This window comes from Buceros rhinoceros, unplaced genomic scaffold, assembly GCF_000710305.1.
Source record: "Buceros rhinoceros silvestris isolate BGI_N320 unplaced genomic scaffold, ASM71030v1 scaffold6362, whole genome shotgun sequence".
NCBI classification, from domain to species: Eukaryota; Metazoa; Chordata; class Aves; order Bucerotiformes; family Bucerotidae; genus Buceros; species Buceros rhinoceros.
Window position 1 is genome coordinate 19,950 of NW_010398217.1, and position 21,203 is coordinate 41,152.

Consider the following 21,203-nt stretch of genomic DNA (forward strand, 5'->3'; position numbering starts at 1 on the left):
GTTAAAATAGGATTTAGGTGAATAATTCCCTTAATTCCCAGCTTCTTGTGTAAGGGTCCCACCTCAAGTACAAGGAAACAATAAAAGCATTAAATTTTACTGTAATATGATGCGTTGCAAATTATATTAGAATATATCTTTTTAGAAATTACTTATTTTACTAGACCTACTGAAGAGTCATACATGCACAGAGTGTATACACGCTCATGTATATATCATATATATTCAGATTTTGGTCTAAAGATGCAGTACAAAACTTAATCTACTATCAAGTTTCGTGGAAAAATTTTAGTGAACTAGTTTCAAATATTTTCCATTAAAATTTTCGGAACTTACTGAACCATTTAGAAAACTTAAGAGATATTAAATATTGCACTGAAAGAATGACTATATAGGATGAAATTCCAGATGAGTATGCATTAAATAATGGCCTTTTCAAAATGCAAATTTTGAAAATATGTGTCGTGGATACATAATACTCAGGGATCAAGAATTCTGTAATCCAATATTTGACTGGGAAGATGTGTTAGAACTCACAAAACTTAAAAATGTATATGAACAAATTTTAAAATATTCTGTTTGGTACATTACAAAATTGATATAGTAAGAAATGTTTTATGTATATTTCAGAAAAAGTTCTCAGGTTATTTTTTTTGTTGCTTTTTTGTTCTTCATATGTCATCTATTTACTTTGTTACCTCATGACTCAAATTTTTGTTTTGTTTTGTTTTTCAAGTCCTTGGATAAAGTTGTTATGGAAATGAGCACATGTGAAGAACCACGTGCCCCTAATGGACCCTCTCCTATAGCAACTGCATCTGGACAGAGGTCAGTGATGACATTTGATAATTGATCTAAAAAAGTTTTAATTACTCATTTTAAATTACTATGAAACAGTTTGATCCCCTGCAAATTTCCAGAAGTATATAGGGTTGCAGTTTGCCATTTCCATCTCTGAATTTTTATTGTTTGTTGGTGGAGTTATGTATTTATAAGTGATAATGGAACTATCCAGACCCGAGCCTGGAAAGAACATCTGAACTATGTATGGAGCTTCCTAGACATGTTTCATGTGTGTGCATCTACTGAATAAAAAGATTACGAAGTTTAATTGATACTAAGTTTTTTGAAAATTAAAGATATCTTGCCTTCAACCTATAGAGTGTTGGGCTGGGCTTTTAAAGATTTTTATTTTTCCTTTGAGCTAAAAAACAGCACTAAGGCCTATTTGTTAGTGTGGTGTGTTTAAGTTCTGTTTCCTTTGTTTTATTGGCCAAATCTCGCTGAAAGATTGCATGCACACTGTACAGCACAAAAGTCAAGTAATTTGATGGAACAATAGAGCAATACATCAGAGATTTCTGCCTCCCAATCCCAATCATTTCCTTTTTATGGACCCAAAGCATTTTTTAGTGAGCATAGGGATTCATATACAGAAAAATGAATTTGATGATACGATTGTCTTTCTTACTTTAACTTCTCTGTAATATGTAGAAGTAATCCATGGGCCTCTGTGTCTCCTAGCCTGAAAAGCATTGCCATAGAGATTCTGTGGAGGATGAGAGTTATGAAAAGGAATGACAAACCACATGTACTGTACTTTTAAAACACGCAGTCAGAATCCAAAGGCAAAAAATATTAGATTATAAAAGAATAGTTAAAACACAATTTTCCATTCACTAATCTAAAACATTCAGAACGCATAAGATTTTTATTAAAAAATTAATTGCGATTGCTTTATCTTTTTTAATACTGGAATGAGTGTTGATTTGGTGTAGAAATGTAACCACCATTTAGGCTGCCTTTCTTTTACAGAAGGAAGCAAATCAAATACTTTGTACTATTTTCCGTATAGGAGAGATACTAGTTTTAATGGGTGGAATAACTTAGAGATAAATACTAACCAGACTGGAATTATGAAATAATTCATTTGACATGAAATATCCCTTAGGTATACGTAACAAAGAGTAAGATTTTTATGTAATGCTGAAGACTGTTATTCTTATGTATTTTATATATATACATATGAAAAATTTTATAGGTATGTGTATGTATATATGTTTATATATGGGTATAAAGTATTTACCATGGAAAAATTGCATTAATTATTATACCTAATTGAGATTGAACTTGGTCCAAAATAAGTTCCTTAAGGACTAGTTTGAGATTAGGATTGCAGGATAGAAATTATTGTAAACTAGATCAAGATATTTAACAAAAATTTATAAATGGAGAATACATTAGGAACTTACTTTATGGTCTGTTTCATGTTGTATTTCAGCTGATTAATAAGTTTTAGTTTTGTGCCCTTTCATTAGATGTGTATTTAATATGTTGGCATTTCACTTTTTAGTGAATATGGCTTTGCTGAAAAAGTGGTAGAAGGCATTTCGGTTTCTGTGAACTCCATTATAATAAGGATTGGCGCAAAAGCCTTTAATGCTTCATTCGAACTTTCCCAGCTGAGAATATATAGTGTAAATGCAAACTGGGAACATGCTGACCTCAGATTTACCAGGATACAAGAAACTCAGCGTGGAGAGGTAAATACTATCTTTTGCTAACTTGTTTTTCCCTTGTTTCTGTGGTAAAGGAGGAGGAAGTTGAATTGCAACCTTATGGAGTCTAGGAAACATGCAGTTACTGAAAATGAAGACAGTCTGTGTGCAGTCATTTCAGCTGATCTCTAGGAACACAAGGGTGTGAAAATGGTGGATATGAGTCAGATCAAATGCCATGCCTCTAGCAGTGGCTGAAATGGATGCTTAGGGAAGAGTGAAGACCAGGGCAAGCATATGTACTGTTCCCCTCTTACATTTTCCTTGCAACCATTTAACAATACAAACTAGACCAGAATTGAAGAATACTGAAGGAAAAATGAGTGGTGAAATAAATGTGGAAGGATTTATTACTTTTAAAGCTTTAACTGGATATTTATTTGCTTGTGAAAGTTTGCCTGGTAAGGATCTTTTTTTTTTCTTTAAGCAATTTTAAATGAACTTTAGTAACATTCCTATGCAAGAATTAAATATATTTCTTGGAATAACTAAATCATACATATACAAAAAAGTAATAGGAGTAAAGTGCGTACTTTTCTACTGTCTGGGAGAACCTAGCTTGACAGTCCTAGATTGGTGAACACTTTTCTTTTGCTTTCTCCCACGTAACCGAAGTAAAATGTACACTGAGTGCAAGGTTGATTCTAAGTATTGTATGTTGTATTGAGGAAAATCTTATTTTAGCATGCATCTGGCCTTGCATAAATAGGTGTTTCAAATTTTGCCCATGTTTGCCAATTTAGAGAGGATTGTTCCAGAACAAACAGTTTATTCAGAGTTAAGGAGTCAGGTTAGTTGCTTTTTGTGTAGGTAAAGAAACCCCAGGAGAACTTAGTTAAAAATACCACAAAAATATTAAGTTGAAACCAATTTTTTTGACAGTTTGTCTTTCCTGCAGTGTATCTGTATGCTAATGCTCATTCGTGTGTTAATGAAGTCTAAAGAGGAAGAATTAACATTTGACTAGGTGGGATTATTGTATTGTCATATTTTTTGGTTTTGTGCTTTTTAGGAAGAATTTGATTCTGAGTAGTCACCCCATACCCAACAGAACTTTCTTTAGGGAGCATTCCTTGTAATGCAATGAATTCTGGAAACACAAATTTCTAGAAACTATAGTAAATGATTCGATAGCAGTAAATCACATGAAAAGGTGAAAAAAGCAAAACCAACACTGCACTATAAAGATATCGTGTGCTAAACTATATTTTAAGGGAGTAAGCTTTTGGATTTGCACTGTAGCTACACTCTTAACTTCATAAGGAATCTCCTTAAAATTTTTTCAGAAGCTTCCATTCATGCTGCATCCTCCTATGTGAGAAGGGTATGGGCTCCGCAAATAGCATTTGCAAATATTTCCGCAAATAGCATTTTTCAGGCTACTTTGCACTGTGCCTTTCCATCTTGCTCATTTCATTGTGTGTGCCTCCTGCCCAAATGCACTGGGTATGCTTTACATAAGTCTCTGCTTGTATTCACAGGACATAGGCTGTACAGTTGTCAAATGGACAAGAGGAGAATGGCAGCTGAAAAATTAGACACACACCAAACAAAATCTTCCCTCTTCCACTTTTCCCATGACTGATCTTTTTTTCTTCAGAGAGTAACATGCAAAGGAGTTTTAGGGAAACTAGAATTAATGTTTTTTTCCTCTTGATGTCCTATTCATTTAATGTTTTCCATGATGGTGCTAGACAATAACTCATTTTTCCATATTTGATTTTCCGTATCCAGCTTTACTTGCTCTTGTTCTAACATTTTCTTGCTGTGTTTTCTAGAAATCCACACAATGGCTTCAAAGCATACAAAGTGCTCAGTGTCTAGGTTTCTCTCTTCCATTGAAATTGAACAGTTCAAAAACCTCTCCCATCCTGTAGCTTTTGTTCCCTCCCTGGTCTTTTCCTATATACCAGGATTTAGCATTTTGAAGCTAGATTACACAGGGATTTTTTGTTGGTTTTTTTTTTCTCTGCCAAAAGCAACCTTGTATGCAATAATTGTGAACTTTATTTTCTTCTCAATGTTTTAAATGCTACTTGTTATGTCTGCCTGCTTAAAACTAGCTTAACATTTTTGTGATATTCTGGAGGTACAGAGAAGATCAGGGCTTTATTTCCTGACACCTGTAAGTGGAACACAAGTGACTTGTGTTTGTTCTGTTCATATGGCTCTGCAGGAAGGATACGTGTGGAAGTGTGTGTGTATATATATGTACAGATGTATACATGCACATGCTTAGGTGCAGGTAAACTGTCATATTGCATGAATGTCTTTTTTTTCTTTCTGTTTAAAGGTTTTGACTTTTAAGGAAATCAACTGGCAGATGATCAGAATAGAAGCAGATGCAATCCAGAGTTCTAAGCATGAAATCATGAGTGCTCCAGTTAGACTGATTACTAACCAATCAAAAATTAGAGTCACGCTGAAAAGAAGGGTAAACTTTAAAAGTTTGAAATCTTTTATTATTTTATGAATCCGTTTTTAACTCTTGCTCTTAATGCAGACATGCACATAGTAAAGGTTTTAAATTTAGGCTATATAAAATGTAGAATTCCCTGAACTAAATTTTAAACGACATATAACCAGTAAGACTGTAGAGTTTAAAGAAATATTACAGGCAGGAATTTGAAGATTAAGACCTTGCACAGGTCCTACTAATAAAATCATCTGATCTGCAGAGCTTTGTTTATGATGATGCATGTTGTTTTACCTCTGTAGATTCAGGCAATATTTGCATTACTTACATTTGGAGAAACACATCAGTTTAATATCCAATGCATGCCAAAAAAATTAAAAGTGAGGCACAAATATAATATAGCTTAAGTATTTTTTAGGTGATGAGAGGAATACATTTTAAAATAACAGAATTATCTGTTATTTATATGGAAGATACCTGCTTTTTGGGAAGTGCGGGTTTGCGTTAAACTTTTTTTTTTCCCGTGTATTTGATATAAGAAATCTAAGTATTTAATGCACCCATTTAACTTGTTTAAATTCTTGTTCTACAGTTAAAGGATTGTAATGTAGTGGCATCAAAACTGGTTCTGATTCTGGATGATTTGCTATGGGTTTTGACCGATTCCCAGTTAAAAGCCATGGTGCAATATGCCAAATCTCTTAGTGAAGCCATAGAGAAATCAACAGAACAGAGGAAGAGTTTGGCTTCTGAAACAGCACAGGTATAATTGTTTGTCTCACTATATCATTATCAGGTGTTCTAAAATGCAACACAGTGTGGTTAATTGTGTTAACGTATTCTAGGTTATGTTCAATTACACGTTTTCATTCAGCTGTCTGTCTTAAATTACATTGGGAATGAAGCACTTCGTTTTACAGGATTTCGTATATTGATGTTAATTGCAGGGAATAAGAAAGTTGTGTTTCTTTATCCATGTACAGAGTATTTAGACTTCTGTATTTACTTAACAATTGATTAACTGTTTGGTAAATTTAGTCTCTAAATGTTTTCTGGTTATCAGTTAAAAGTAATAAACTAAGGCACACTGAGGTAACCTTGATGTATGGATAGATAAGCTTACTAAAATGATTTAAAGTGCTTGTCCAGTTTGTTTTCATGGCACTGAAAAATTAGCTTTTAGTAAGAGCTTTCCTTCATGCAGCTATCTTGTTGGAATATATAATGAAAAATAATTCTACTTTTAGCATATCTGTGCTGGCTTAGATGTGATATTGATGCTGCATGTAAGATAGTCTTCAGTAAATCTTGGTTGTCTTCCAGCACATACAGGAGCAGACTAGACCAACTGGGCTTTGTCAGTGTTGACACAGGGACAGGAACCTCTTCTTCTATGTGAAGAAGCAGCACATACACTGACAAAAGATAGTCCTATAAAAATAAAACATAATTTATTACTAAGACTGATTGAGTAAAGTCATTTGTGTAGAATCTCTTACAATAAAACTAGTGTATGGTAATGGAGAGTTCAGTTCTTGTGGTGGTCCTGATGACTTCTGATGTGATTTGATGGTTTAACTACAGCAATCTAACAGTTTGCAGTTACTGAGCAGGAAGGTGCTGATTCTTCCATTTCCTGTACTTGCATCTCGCCGATTCCCTGGTACTGGCAGTGGCTTGTGTTTGACCCTATTGTGATGTAGTTTGGGGAAACTAAACCAGCAGAAATGAGCCCAACAAAAAGCTGGCAGTTTTTTGCTTGTTTAGTTCCCTGAACAACTTGCAACAAAAATTAGGAAAATACCAGTGCTGCAAGTGACAGGTGTGTAAAGCAGCATGGTGGAAGGGGAGAATGGGGGATTGCACTGGCATTGCCTCTTTGACACCTAGCCATTAGCTCAACTTAGCTTTATTCTAAAACAGCACACTTAAATCTCGGTAATGATCCAAGGTGAATGAGCATGGTGCAGATCTTTCCTCATTTCAAAGAGATGTTTTGAGTAAGTGAAAGGATATGTGTCTTAAAAAGAAGGATAAACTTTATGACTACGTATTTTTTCAGAGCTCTGCCCCTGCCCCCAGCTCTCAGCAGGTGAAAGCGCATCAGACAACAGCAGCACCTGATCAAAATGATGCAATAGTAAAATTATTTAATGATTTTGATGTTAAGGAAACTTCTCATCACTTAGTAATTTCGCATTTGGATCTACATATATGTGATGATATCCATGCTAAAGAAAAAGGTAACTTCTTTTTTTTAAAGTAACATGACTGTGAACCATATCATCTTTAGAAGATATTTTGAGGAATACAGTGATGTTAATCAACAGTTTTTCTTTTAGAGGACTATTCAGAATTGTCTTCAGTGTCTGTAGACACGTTTAAAATTAGGTAAATGCCTCTATCAGGACAATATTTCCTTATTAAATGTAATTATTTTAGAATAAATGCAATAAAACCTGCTAAGAGTGCTAGTAGCTTTGGTGTGTTTCCTGTCTTCTGGAAACTGATTCTGCCCAGTCTAATTGTTACTGCTGTTTTTTCTTTTATAAGTTAACTGGATTATGAAGAGTGCAGTGGCAACATTACTGTGGCTTGAAGGGGTCACTATACAGTCTGCTTCTGTGGTACTCATACAAAACAGACTAATAACAGAGCAAGGAATAAAAGACAAGATTTATGTAACTAATTTAGAGAGTTTAGTGTGCACATAGAAAGAATGGAACAAGTGTACTTGGTATTACAATTTTGTGTGTAATACTTCAGGTTTGGGGTTTTTTTTAAACGAAAAGCTATTTCATATAGCCAGAAAATCAGAATGAGAAAAAAAGATGACAAATGACACTTCTTTAATGCCTTTTAAAAGTGATCAGAAGAGAATGACATATCACTGTATATCCAAGGAGCTGGCTACTCAGTGAAAAATTTATAGAGGGATACAAGGTCTGCAAAAAGAGTATGAAAAATTTAGGTCTTAGTGAATGTATTTTCTTGAGTAGGAAAGACACTCGCAGACCATAAGGTTCCCTGCCTAGGGATGTATTTCCTTACATGCAGTGTATCTACTGCAGTTGGGATTCTCAGTAAGATGACTTTATTCGTCCTTTATTTTTCGGCTGTGAAGTGTAAATTTAATAGTGGAAAAATCAGGACAAAGGACTTTCAGAAGACCTCTTCACTGCAAGAATATTTGTTGAATAAATGAAATTGTATTTATGATAGTCTTGAAAGTAGATGTTGACTTCAAATGATTGATCATAATCCTACTTCACACTGATCCTATATTTATTGTGAAAACTTTTGTTTCAGAAAAACTAGTCATATGTGTTTAAAGAGTTGTTCTAAATGCTATTAAAAACTAAAGACAACATGCAATTTGTTAGTAGTGACCCAGTACTGAGCATGGAGTTCTACAAGCTGATCTTTAGAAACCTGTGAAGACTACTTGAATGAAAATTTTGAGACAAGATAATGAGGTTGTAATGACAGCCAGTAGAGGGGAAAAGAAAGAACTGATAGATGTTAAAAGAAATGCAGCAGCATGAGAACTAATGTGCTAAAAACAGTGTCTGCAGAGCTGAGCTTTGTTTTATTTTACAGACTCAAATAGACGAGTTACAGGAGGAGCCATGCAGCTTTCCTTCAGCTATTTAACAGTGGACTATTATCCATTTCACAAAGCAGGTATGGAAGTGAGCATTTTGTGAATTACCTGTGAAGGTAACTATCTTGCTTCAATACTAAAACAACTGTTTGTGTCTGTGTATATGTATTCAGCTTGGATAATCATGTTCTAAGCATTTGAAATACACACCTTTTTATTTCCTTCTGTATACAAAAACAGACGACAAAAGCAGCAACCTGGAAAACAGTTTAATTTCTGTGAATGAGCTATTTTAGGCCAAACACTTGTCACTGTTGTTTGACCAAAAATGGTGTTTACAAACTTCTGACCTGAAAAGAATTGTGTGTTGACAGAGGAAGGCAGTATGGCAGATTGAGAATTCACTAACTGGATATTCAAAGAGTTCAATCTTCTAGATTCTCTCCATATAGAAATCTATCATTTTATGTCCTTTTCCAAGCAATGTTTTGGCTTTTGTTTTATTTTGCTAAACAAGAATCCTAATGCATAGTGGTTCAGTTATAGAGCCTTTTGTTAAAGAATTGTTATTAAACAGGTGTTAGCAATCTCCAGTGAAGCATTTCTTACAAGTCATGTGTAGGAAATCTGTTTTTCAGAAATCTAAGTAATTTAGAAGAGACAAAATAAATTTGCGGTTGAATTTGAGATCAAAGGCAATCCATTACAGTGGAGGGGCTTTTAGTTGGGGTGGGAAGCATTGGCTGAGCTTTGTTTTGCTTTTTACCAGACCATTTACAGACCAGTCATTTTGGAGTGATTATCCACATACTTGAAAGATGTGAATTGCCTCACATTTTTCTTGTTACTCATGGTTGCAGATGGAATCCTATAATGTCAATCTATTTCATTTGTAAGTAGCAAGTACAGTTTTTGCGTTTAAAATGTAATTTAGTGTAGGTCAAATAAACATACGCAGCCACAGAAAAGAATATGCTTAAGAAAACCAGGTTTCTTTCTTTGCTATAAATTGTCCTAACATGGTTTGAAATTTCTGATATTGGTTTCCTGCCCTATAAAAGTGGGAAATCAAGTTACAGAGGTTTAACATGTGCCTGCCTAGTCACCCAGCTATGTTTTTAATTTACTGTCACTTCTGATTCCTACTATGCTTAAGCAAGAGTCTGATCTGTCTGGTTTCTGTGGGCTCTTCTCAGAGACTATGCAGAGAACCAGGGTAATAGATTTGTTTCTTTTGGAAGGATTCTTAGCCAGATAGAACCATGCACTGTAGGCTCTCAGACAGGCATATTAGAACCTCACTGAGAAAGAATGCTTTTAGGTAATGGTGTCCTGCAATATTGCATACTGAAGGACAACACAGTATTGGTACTCTGTAACAGTGGGCAAGGAGGAAACAGCTATATACTTCTGTGACTGTTACCGGACCATTTTCTAGTTTTGTTTGTCTCTGGCCTATGGAATATTTAGAAATTACTCTTTTGGGTATAGTCTTCTTGGAAATTGCCATTTATCCTTCAGGAAAAAGCCCTCAGTAATTGACTGTTTTGAAGATTGGGTTCTTGTTGAGGTGGGTTTTTTTTTTTTCATTTGTTTGTTTGGTTTTGTAACAGACCCCACCCAGAAAGACTAAAGGGAGTCTGAGGCATAACTGATATAGGGAAATTTCTAACCCATTGAAAAATCAAGCTTTCCAGCACAGTAGTACTTACCAAAAATGAAGCAGGTTTTGTGTCCGTTGACAGTGATAACCCTAGCATAAGCCAGATTTACTGGATATTGTAAAACTGTCTGTACAGCAATCCGTCGCTTCACTAGTACTCCCAGACCTGCTTTAACAGAAGCTTTCATCCAGATCCGTTATCTGTGCAGCTGATGTGTTGCTGGATGATGATCAGAGAATGCTGCTGCTTTGCCTCCCGCAGGGCATTTTGCAGTGCAGAAAATTCTTGATCAGGCTGATATATTGAGACAATATGAGAAATGGGAAAGCATTTTCTTCCTGGGCAACCAGCAATAAATTCAGATGGTAGCAACTTCAGTGCCAGCTCCACTAAAATGTTTTCTTGTTACAATCTGGACCGCCTTTCACTTGTCACAGATTAATGTGGCAATGACATCTTCTTATATAGGATTGTAGAATAGTTGAAGATGGAATGTACTTCTGGAGATTGTCTAGTACAACCCCTCTGATTAAAATGGTATCAATTAAAGTTAGCTTCCCGGGATTATGTCCAGCTAGGCCTAAACAGCTTCAAGGGTAGAGACTCTTTACAGCCTCTCTGAGTGTTTAACCACCCTCACAGTGGAAAAGCTTTTTTTTTTTTTTGCACGTGGACGTGGAATTTCTTGTATTTCACTTTGTGCTTATTTTCTCTTGTCCTCTCACTGGGCACCAGCCTTCTCATCGTAGAAGGCTGTAAAGTTCATCAGGTGTGATTTCTCCACTGTAAATCCATGCATGTGTACTCCCAATCTCCTTCCTGTCCTTCATGTATTTTGAAATGGTTTCCAGGATTATTTCCTTTGCCTTTTATTACCTTCTTTGAGGAGAGGCTGACTGGCCTGTTCTTTTCATCCTAATTCTTGAAGATAAGAGTGACATTTGCTTTCTTCCAGTCCTCAGGAACTTTTTCTGATCACTGTGCAACGACAACCTTTCAAACATAATTCAGCGTGGCCTCCCCATGACAGTGGTCATCTCTCTCAGCACTTGTTTGCCATTACATCAGTATCTTATGGACTGGCGCATGACTGATTGTACAAATGTTTCCTAAGTTAATGCTTCTCTGCTGTGGTGAAAGCTTCCTTGCTTCAGACTTTCCCAAAGGTCTTAAGAACCTGGGAATTCTGAAGGCAAGTGTTACCAGTGATAGAAGATTGAGGCAAAGGCAGCACTGAGTACTTCAGCCTTCTCCATGACGTTTGTCACTAGGTCCTCTGTCCCATTCAGTGGCAAGCCCAAGCTTTCCCTATTCTTCCTTTTGCTGGTGATATACCTGAAGAAGCCTTTCTTGTCCTTAATGCTCCTCATTAGATTCAACTCCAAATAGGTTTTGACATTTCTAACCATCCTCCATATTCATTTGGGATAACCTCGTGCTGTTTCCACATCTTGTGCACTTCCTTTTCATCTTTGAATTTAGTCAGCAGCTCCTGATTCACCCACACAGACCTCCTACCACATTTACTACATTTCCTGCTTTTCAGAGTGGACCATTCTTTGGCTTGGAGGTGATTCTTGAACATCAGCCAACTCTCTTGGACCCCTCTTTTGGCCAGGGTTATATCCCAGAGATTCTTTCAAGCAGGTCAGAGGTTGCTTTCCTGAAGTTCTGGGTTGTCACTCAGCATTTTGCCTTGTTCCTTCGCATTGGAATCCTGCACTCGAACATGTCATAGTCACTGCAGCCAAGGCTGCCCCTGACCTTCGCATTCTTCCTTTTTCATAAAATTCAGGTCCAGCAAAGCATGTGCTTTCTTTGGCTCCTTGATTACCTGTGTTAGGAGGTGGTCATTGATGCACTTTCAGAAATCTCATGGATTGCTTGTGTCTTGCTGTGTTGTCCCTCCAGTAGATGTAGGGTGGCTACAGTTCCTAATGAGGACTAGAATCTGTTGACATGATACTTCCTCCAGTTGTATGAAGAGGGCGTCATCGTCTTCTTAATCAGATAGTCCATACTGGAGATCCATTACAACATCATCCTTGTTGGTCTGCCCTCTAATCCCAACCTGTAAGTGCTCAGATGGCTGATCATCCATCCCAAGGCAGAGCAACATGTGTTCCCATTGATCTCACTGAAGGGGCGACTCACCCTTCCTGGCCTATGTTACCAAAAAAGACTATGTCCATACTTTGCATCTGTAGCAATCCCCGCTATATTCTTGCGGGGAGCCTTCGAGCTCTCGGCTGGAGCGGGACGAATCACTCATATGCCAATATGGTGTGTAGTGAGACCCGTTTATTGTTTACAATACATCCCAATTTATAGACTCTTGTCCACTCGACTAGCTACATGGTGATTGGATAGTGTCTCTGTTACACAGACAGCACACATCTCTTAAAGCACTGTAATTGGATAAAAGGGGTTAGTCCCCACGTGGTTAGTGTTTTGGTTAGAGTTAATCAAACAAGGCTAGTTAGAGATTTAATTTCCCACACGATAATACTGCAGCTGGGTTTCGGCTGCTAAGTTTCCCAGAGAGAGCAGCATATTTTTCATAGTTCTAATTTCTGCCAGAAAGATACAGCAACAGCATCATTTCAGTTGTGTGTGCTATCTCACTATGTCTCTGTGATCCCAATGAGATTGTAGCCCTGCAACTGCGTGCAGATTTCTAATTCCTCCTGCTCTCACGTGTTCCTCATGCTGCGTGTGTTAGTGTGCAAGCACTTCATAGAGGCACCTGCTCATCCTGACTTACCAGAATGGCTATGACAGCTTTCCCTATAATGCTGCTGTCCTGTAGGTACTTCAGAATTTATGTGTGTGTGCTTGGAGTGACCCCACTTTTGCCCTGTTTTGGAGAATCCCAGCTTTGTGGACTGGAATGTCATGTATCTTTGTCCTCTTGATCTCTTCCTGTTTTCTTCCCTGATCCTTACTCTTCTTCCTTAGCTAGAAAGACGTGAGTAACCATCAAAAGTCTGTGAGACAGGATGGTGGAGAAAGATGTCATCTCTTGTGGCAGGATCCTTCCTTAAAGATTTTTCCATGCCAAAATCTTTGCATTTAGACTTTAAATCACAATTTTTTCCCAAAGCGTTTTCCTATTTTAATAGCAACCATATCTACTCAACCTCAGTATAAGTATCTCGAATCTCTTTAAATCCCAAGTAAGGTAAGTCTTCACATGTTGGTATTTCAAGAGTGATGTACCACGTGATAGAAGTTATTAGTATTGCATCCTTTTTATCGAACAGGTTTGTGGACTGTCTTTACAGGGACTGTTTGAAGAGATCTCGATTTCTTTCAGAGATTTAAATGCTTGACCAACAGAAACATATTAGAAATAAAAGAATTTCCACAGAGCCTGATTTTTAAGGCTGTGTGTGCTACAGCACTGATTGGATTTACCTTATTTGTGTGTCATGAAGATGCTAGAGAGACAGTATAAAAAGAATACATTTCTGGAAAGGGACCAGAAACTTCTTAGGACACAGTTCTGGCAGGAAATCTAACCTTGAAAAAAAGTTAGCATGAGAACATTGTTCTGTTACTTGTTCTCACTTTATTTTCTTTCAATGAAACTTTTTTTTTGCATGTTCTCACATATGACAACACGTCATCAAATTTCTCTGAACGGGAAATATGCAGTGATGTTCTGAGCATTCTATAGTGGTATTAAAAGGCAGGTGGCAATATTGTATTGTTTTCTGAGTGATTTTGTGAAGCAATGAGACTTGTTTTTATGTAATATATAACTTCTGTTTTAATGTCTGTTCTAACTTTTGTTATTCTGTAATTAACAGCATGCATTGAGATTATATTTTGAAGAATTGTGAAATCAAGGCCGGGTTGGATGGGGCTGGTCTAGTGGAAGGGATCCCTGCCCGTGGCAGAGGGGTTGAAGCTCGATGATCTTTAAGGTCCCTTCCAACCCAGATAATTATATGATTATGTGAAATAGTGGAACTTGTTATTCAGTTAGAAACAAACTTTCAAATGAATTAGTATCTCACCCGTTCCTCTTACTTGCAGGAGACAGCTGTGATCACTGGATGCATTATAGTGATGCCACTAAAACCAGAAGTGGATGGGCCAAAGAATTGTTAAATGAATTTAAAAGCAATGTGGAACTGCTTAAGCAGGCTGTGAAGGACCAGGTCATAGATTCTCCTCCCAAATCACCCCCTGCTTTATCTCCTCAAAACCTACAAACAGGTACTTTGTTTGCATCACTAATGCTCTAATTCCATGAAATGTTAAAACTATTCTAAAAAAGACTGTTCTTTTCAATGATTCCATCACTATTCTTTCCTACAGGCAAGGAACAGATACCGAAAGGAACATCTAGGGCTTCCTCTGTATCTTCCCAACAACCAAAGGGCAAACTGATGTCTAGTCCTATTGTGGTTAGACTTGCAGATTTCAATATATATCAGGTACATTTCTTCAAGTTAGTAAAACCGGGGCTACTTTGCCCTTGACTGTTGTATGACTATGGTTTTTAAGGGACAATTCCAAAGCCCATTGAAATTAATAGAGGTCTTTGCATTCATTATTGGATTAGACCTTTATGGGCCTGCTTCTGCTTTTTTAAAATTGGTGGATGTTTTATTACTGAATTTATATTAGATGATACCCTATCACAATTACGTTTTGGATCCTATTATTCCCAAAATACTGATAGTTGGAGTTTTGTCTTTTCATTGTACTAGGTCAGGTACCTAATATTGTAATATGTCGTTTTGTATTTCATGCTTTTCTTATTCTCTTTTTCAAAGTACGTGGATTTTTTTAAGTTCAATTAAGAGTTTTCTAAGTTTTCCTCCAGCCTCTCTCTCCCCCCATGATATTTTGAGTAGATACTTCAATCATTCTTTTTCTTCCCCCACCCCCTCCATTTGTTTGAGCGAGTAGTTTTAGCTGCTGATTGTGGTCCAGATTCACTCTTTGGTGCAGGTAGGAGGCAATGGGAATAAAGAAGGAGCATCTCCCTAAGGCAGAATGGTAGTGATATAGGAGGATCTACTCTAAATTTTAGGTCCTAAATTTAAAAATGCTTAGTCATTGTGACCTCTATTTGCTAATTGTTCCAATTTTCAATATTTTTATTGCCATATCGCTTCTGGTAGAGTGGGAGGTTGCAGCTTGCTGCCAGGAGCCTTCATCTGCATTTGAAGTGATTTTATAATATTATTTTGTACTGTTTGTGATTTCATTTGCTTTCTGCTATTCAGATGCTTGTGTCCTACTCCTCCTCCCTAAAGAAATAAATTTTCAAATTTTTTAATTGTCATTATTATATACAATTTACAGAGTTATTTTCCCAAATAGATCTATAATTGCTTGAATTTTTGTATATGGTAATACAGAGATATTGGCAGCTTGAAAACTGCTACACAAAGTGAAGCAGGCTTATAAAGGTTATATACTCAGTATTTCCAGTGAAACTAATACAAGTAGACATCATCATATATTCAATATTAATACATTGACTAATTTCAAGCTAGCAGTCTCACCTACTAAGTGTTGGATGAGCTTTATTTTGACAACATACTTTTTAAACTAGGATACATTCCAAGAAATTTAAGGTCAGATGTATGTCAAACAGTGATCTTTTTCTTGTTTCTTAATGTACGTTGGAAGGAAACAAAAATGGAGGATTATTGTTCTGTAGTGTCTTGATCCTCCTGTGAAGTAGACCTTTGGGCATAGCCAGGCATTTGGGCATAGCAGTCATACAGATCTCTGCCAGGTGCGGGATGAACACCTTGGTTAGCAGTATACAGTCGAGAATTGGCCCATGTACTGGAATCTGTCCTTATGACAGTACAAGGACTTCTACCAATTGTCTAAATAAACTTAGCTAGCTTATCTATCCCTTATTATCTAGATATGGGATCCTTTCGGACAAACAGTATGCAATTATACCACGTCCTAGCACAGCTGCTTGTACAGGAGCCGTAATGTTTGCCATAAAGATACCAGATAATTCCAGGCTTCTACTGAACGCCTTTGAAGGTGACCTGCTGCTTTCTGCCTTGCATGAAGGAAGGTGGATCTGGTACCATTGATACTATATAGGTTTCTTGTGAAACTATGTAGATTGCTTCTCCTACAAGGTAACAAGGTGTTTCTTATTGTGAGCACTTTGTGTAGTTGAGCATCTACATCTGAGGGCAGTGGAGTGTTACCCTACTAGGGACAGTGCTTTGCAACTACAAATGTTTAATGATTCATAAAAATCAGAGGTATTAATGAAATTAATCTTTTATCTCTTACAGGTGTCAACAGCAGACCAGTGTCGTTCTTCCCCTAAAGCTCTGATCTCTTGCAATAAAAAGTCACTGTATCTTCCACCAGAAATGCCAGCTATTCATATTGAATTCACTGAATATTACTACCCAGATGGAAAGGACTTTCCTAGTAAGACTTTTTTTTTTGTACCAAACCATAAATTTTGTGTGTTACTTTCACCTTTGTGAAGCTTAATAATACTGACTCTGGGATGGCAATTCAGAATAGGCTTCTTAAAAAGGAAAGAACACAACAGTGCTCCATTTCCACTGTACTTGCTCCTGCAGGCTTCTATAAATACTGTTTTGTATAAATATGGTTTTTAAGTCTGAGAACACTCACAGCATTTTACTTGACGTATAAATTATTCATTCTCCAACATACTTGTCTTGTTTCTGCAGCTCCACTGTCTGGCTACATAAGAGAACTCAATGGTACATGCTACTGCACTAGGATCTAAGATGCAACAACAATCTGCTAGAGTTATTTTTATTAATGTGTTATGGAGCTGACCCTGTTTCATATACAGAAATGTCAGAGAATTTCTTGAGAATGAGGCTTGAGGATAGCAAATCTCCTTGGTCCTGCCCTTCCTCTGCAACACAGACATTCTCCCCTTCTCCTCAGATGTCATTCTATTCTCATATTAGCTTTTATGTTAAAAAAAATCAGTTACTTGCTTAGTATGAGCCTAAGAAGCATCATTTTAGGTACCCCCTAACAGTTTATTCTTCCTTGGGACTAAAGGAGTGGGTTTCCCTTCTTTCTGTGATGTAAAATACTAGTGAAGATGTAAGTCTGCACTCATTTTAAAAAAAGAAACAAACACTAACCAACTCCAAAACATTTTTCTTATTCTCATTATTTTGTTTTGTTTTCTCTTTTAGTTCCATGTCCAAATTTGTATGGCCAGTTGAATGCTTTACAGCTCACCCTGGATGAGAGAAGTATTCTTTGGCTAAATCAGTTTGTGTTGGATTTGAAACAGAGTCTTATTCAGTTCATGGCCATGTACAAGTTAAATGACAATTCAAAATCAGATGAACATGTCGATGTTAGAATTGATGGACTAATGTTAAAGGTATGCTGTCACGGAGGAGGGGTTTTCTGGTTCTTTGGAAGAGAATACTTTTATTCTGAAAAGCTGTTAGCAAAGCAGCTTAAGGAATAAATGGAAAAATAACTGAACAAACAACCCGACAATAAGCAATGCTGTTCTGGAAAACTGCACAGAATATGATGGTTTGAAGACAGCCATCTGTCTTTCATGCTACTTCATCTATGTCCTAGGGGTATTTTGATTTTGTATTGAAGACCTGGATGGGAGCATAACAAATTACTGTTCAATGAAGCTGACAGAGCAGAGGAAAAAAATTGAGCACGGAAGTAAAAATAATTAGCAAAAAATACATATTTGCACTCTGTATTAATGCAAGGGCCCTCCCTTGTTTTTCTGGCTGTAGTATATCAAAACTCATCTTGTTAGTGAATGCCTGGAGTAAAGAAAGCAGTTCACCTGAAGGTTTATTTCCTTCTACAAAATCCATTCTCATTCATTTCTGTTTTACACTGGCCCTTGGCTGTAGTTCAGGGATACAAGTTCTCAATATGTTTATTCCAGAGGAGTGGCGCTTGTTAATGCAGCTGAACAACAGATTTTTGCTTTCCTTGTCTCCTCCTTCTTTGGAGGAGGAGAATTACTGAGCAGACAAATTCTAAAGCCTCCACCCCGACTTTCATTGGGCATTGATTTCCAAGGTTCAGAGATGAACAAAGCAAAGAGTCTTCTCGATGGTGCCCACAAGGAGCAATTTCAAGCTTTCTAAAAAGTCAGGTATGAAAGATGATTATCTTCCTAAGGCTCCTTGTGCATATTTAATGGAACTTTAAAAGGACTTGGTTTGTACTGAATGAAAACAATTACTGAGAACTAATAATTGGGCAACCACCAACACAGACTGATCTAATATGGAATTACTATATTTGAATAGCCCACTAAACTAAGAGAATATAAAATAGAAGTATTCTTCAATCTCTCAAACCTTGATTTATGTTAATTATTTCATCCCTTATTTAAATGCATTGTTTTTATTGTAGTTTCTTATTGGTGTGTTTGATGTTCACATAGCACGTAGTTAATTATTATATAGTTACATATTTGGTTATTTTGGTTTGAGTCCTTTTATTTACCTGAAGAAGCTTCATCACTCTCATATTTTAAATGTCTTCTAGGATGATTTTTATACTATGATCTTTCTAGATTCAGCATGGAAATATTGTGATAGAATGTAGTGTCACTGGTACTAGCAAAGCTAGTGTGACCAAGGTCCATGTTAACATCAGAAACAGGATCTGGCATAAAAATATATATTTTCTTTAAAACTTGCATTAAAGATATGCAAGTTAAATTAAATCCAGAATACGGAACTGTTTTGTTGTTTTTTAGAAGTTGGAGTATATTTTTATTTTTATTGTGAAAAACATTTATTGTGATTATCAGATACTGGTCACAAAATACTTCTGCAATGTTAAGAATATTAGCTGTGTTAGCACATTTAATGGTGTCCTTGTATCTTAACATAGAAATAAAATACTGTAGTATTCAGTGCAATGAAAAACCCTATTTCACAAATCAGAGAATTATAATTTGGAGTTCAAATTTGTAAATACTGAACACTGGAAGAAACTTTCTGCCAACATGTTTCTGAGTTAAAGAAATCAGATGCTTCAGCTTAATATAGCTGATTTAAATCCTTCAGTTAAGAAAGGCCTGAGATCCTTGCGATTTTGTGCGAACACTGAATTTTGGATGCCACAGCATCCTTCTTAAAAATGAGAGGAAACACAAATCTGTGAGCCTGACTTACCCTTATTCCATGTTAGTAGTCATAAAATTAAAATTATGTTTCTTTGTTTTAGCTGTCATGGCTACTTTTTTTTAAATTCTATACCTCCTTAATTTACTTATTTCTAACTAGAAAAAATTACATTTCTCTCTTGCAGTTCATCATCCCATCTGAAAACAAACCTGAAATTCATAAAGATCAACCTCATGCGCTTTCCATTCAAAGTTCAGAGATGATTGCTACAAATACAAGATATTCGCCAAACTGCAGACACTCTGATCTAGAAGCTTTGTTTCAGAACTTCAAAGACTGTGAATTTTTCAGTAGAACTTTCACCACTTTCCCTAAGTCCCAGAAGAATTTTAATCTTTTGCATCCAATCTTCCAGAGACACGCTCATGAACAAGATACAAAAATGCATGATGTTTATAAAGGTTATGTCATCCCAAAATTGAATAAATATGCATTAAAGACATCTGCAGCTACTGATGTTTGGGCCATGCATTTTTCCCAGTTTTGGATGGATTATGAAGGAACCAAAAGTGGGAAAGGCCGACCAATAAGCTTTGTGGACTCATTCCCACTTTCACTTTGGATTTGCCAGCCAATAAGATTTGCGAAGTCACAAAAAGAGCTTTTATTGAATAATCACACAGCTTTGAACATTCCAAAAAGTGAATCTAGTGATCTTGCTAATAGACTGCAACGTAAAAAACTTCTGAAGGAATATTATAGCAGTGAGACAGAGCCCTTGACCAATGGCATTCAAATGTCATGTGACACTTCAAGAGTGGTTTCTGAAGGCTCATCCTCTGATGCAGATGTACATGTTCTTGTCCACGTTCAAAAACATGTAAGCATGCAGATCAGTCATTACCAGTATCTTTTTTTGCTGCTTCTCCATGAATCTCTTGTGTTGCTCCTGGAAAACTTGAGGAATGATGTAGAAGCAGTAACAGGAAAACCTGCAAAGCAAACAGATGTCTGCATTGGGATCCTACTGAAAAGTGCAGAAATAGCCTTACTACTCCATCCAGTGACTCAGGGAAACCCTTGCAAGTCTCCAGTTGTGGAAGAAGGAAGTCCCATGGCATCAGAACTCTCCCCTTTGGGAAATGGGGAAGCTGTTACTTTAGAGAGTAAATTAGTTGGCGGTAAGATAGTGCAAACTGGTATTACTAATTTTGATTATGTAAATGACTGCAAGCCTCTGAATGCTGAAGTTAATAAAGGAGTTTTAATTGATCCTCTTTTGTTTAAATCGGACAGTAATATGGATTTGCAGAAAGGAATGTCATTTTCAGATGATGCATCAGATAAAGGTTTGGGAGATACAAGTGAAGGAGGAAGCAGCGGACTTTTTAGTAGAAGTGATTCAGAGGAGGTCTATGGGCCTCTAAGTGAGAAAAGTAGCTTGCATCCCAGGGATTCAACATCTATTTTAAATAAGAGAGAAGATTCTACTGAATTTTTCATTGATAAGGAGGATGACAAAAACATATTCTCAAATAAGTCAAATGAACAGGAAGGCACAACCGAAGGCTGTCCTAACCAAATCACTGACTTGGAAACAGAAACTGCCTTAGAATCTGAAGAGCTTGAAATCAACAAAGTGGCTTCATTTAGAATGTCTGCATCCCAATCTTCATCAAGGTATAGAAGATTTAATACTAATTTAATTTTCCTACTATTTGAAAATATTTATTGGTCTTGTTGGCCGCATACTTGTAGTCATGGTCAACAGAAGTGAATATCTAGTAGATGAAAATTTTAAAAGTATCTAAAGATATAAGATAGGCAGTATCCAGCATT

General features: G+C 36.5%; 1 protein-coding gene across 1 annotated transcript in view; it reads left to right on the top strand.

The window, feature by feature from the left end:
- The window catches only part of UHRF1BP1L (UHRF1 binding protein 1-like), a 47,974-nt gene that overhangs the window by 11,029 nt on the left and 15,742 nt on the right, over positions 1-21,203 (top strand). The window contains exons 4-14 of the mRNA XM_010131006.1: positions 737-828; positions 2,354-2,543; positions 4,852-4,992; positions 5,567-5,737; positions 7,037-7,217; positions 8,575-8,658; positions 14,284-14,466; positions 14,569-14,687; positions 16,533-16,674; positions 17,433-17,626; positions 19,549-21,044. Of these exons, the coding sequence (XP_010129308.1) occupies positions 737-828; positions 2,354-2,543; positions 4,852-4,992; positions 5,567-5,737; positions 7,037-7,217; positions 8,575-8,658; positions 14,284-14,466; positions 14,569-14,687; positions 16,533-16,674; positions 17,433-17,626; positions 19,549-21,044 (2,993 nt within the window). The remainder of the gene's footprint in view (positions 1-736; positions 829-2,353; positions 2,544-4,851; positions 4,993-5,566; positions 5,738-7,036; positions 7,218-8,574; positions 8,659-14,283; positions 14,467-14,568; positions 14,688-16,532; positions 16,675-17,432; positions 17,627-19,548; positions 21,045-21,203) is intronic.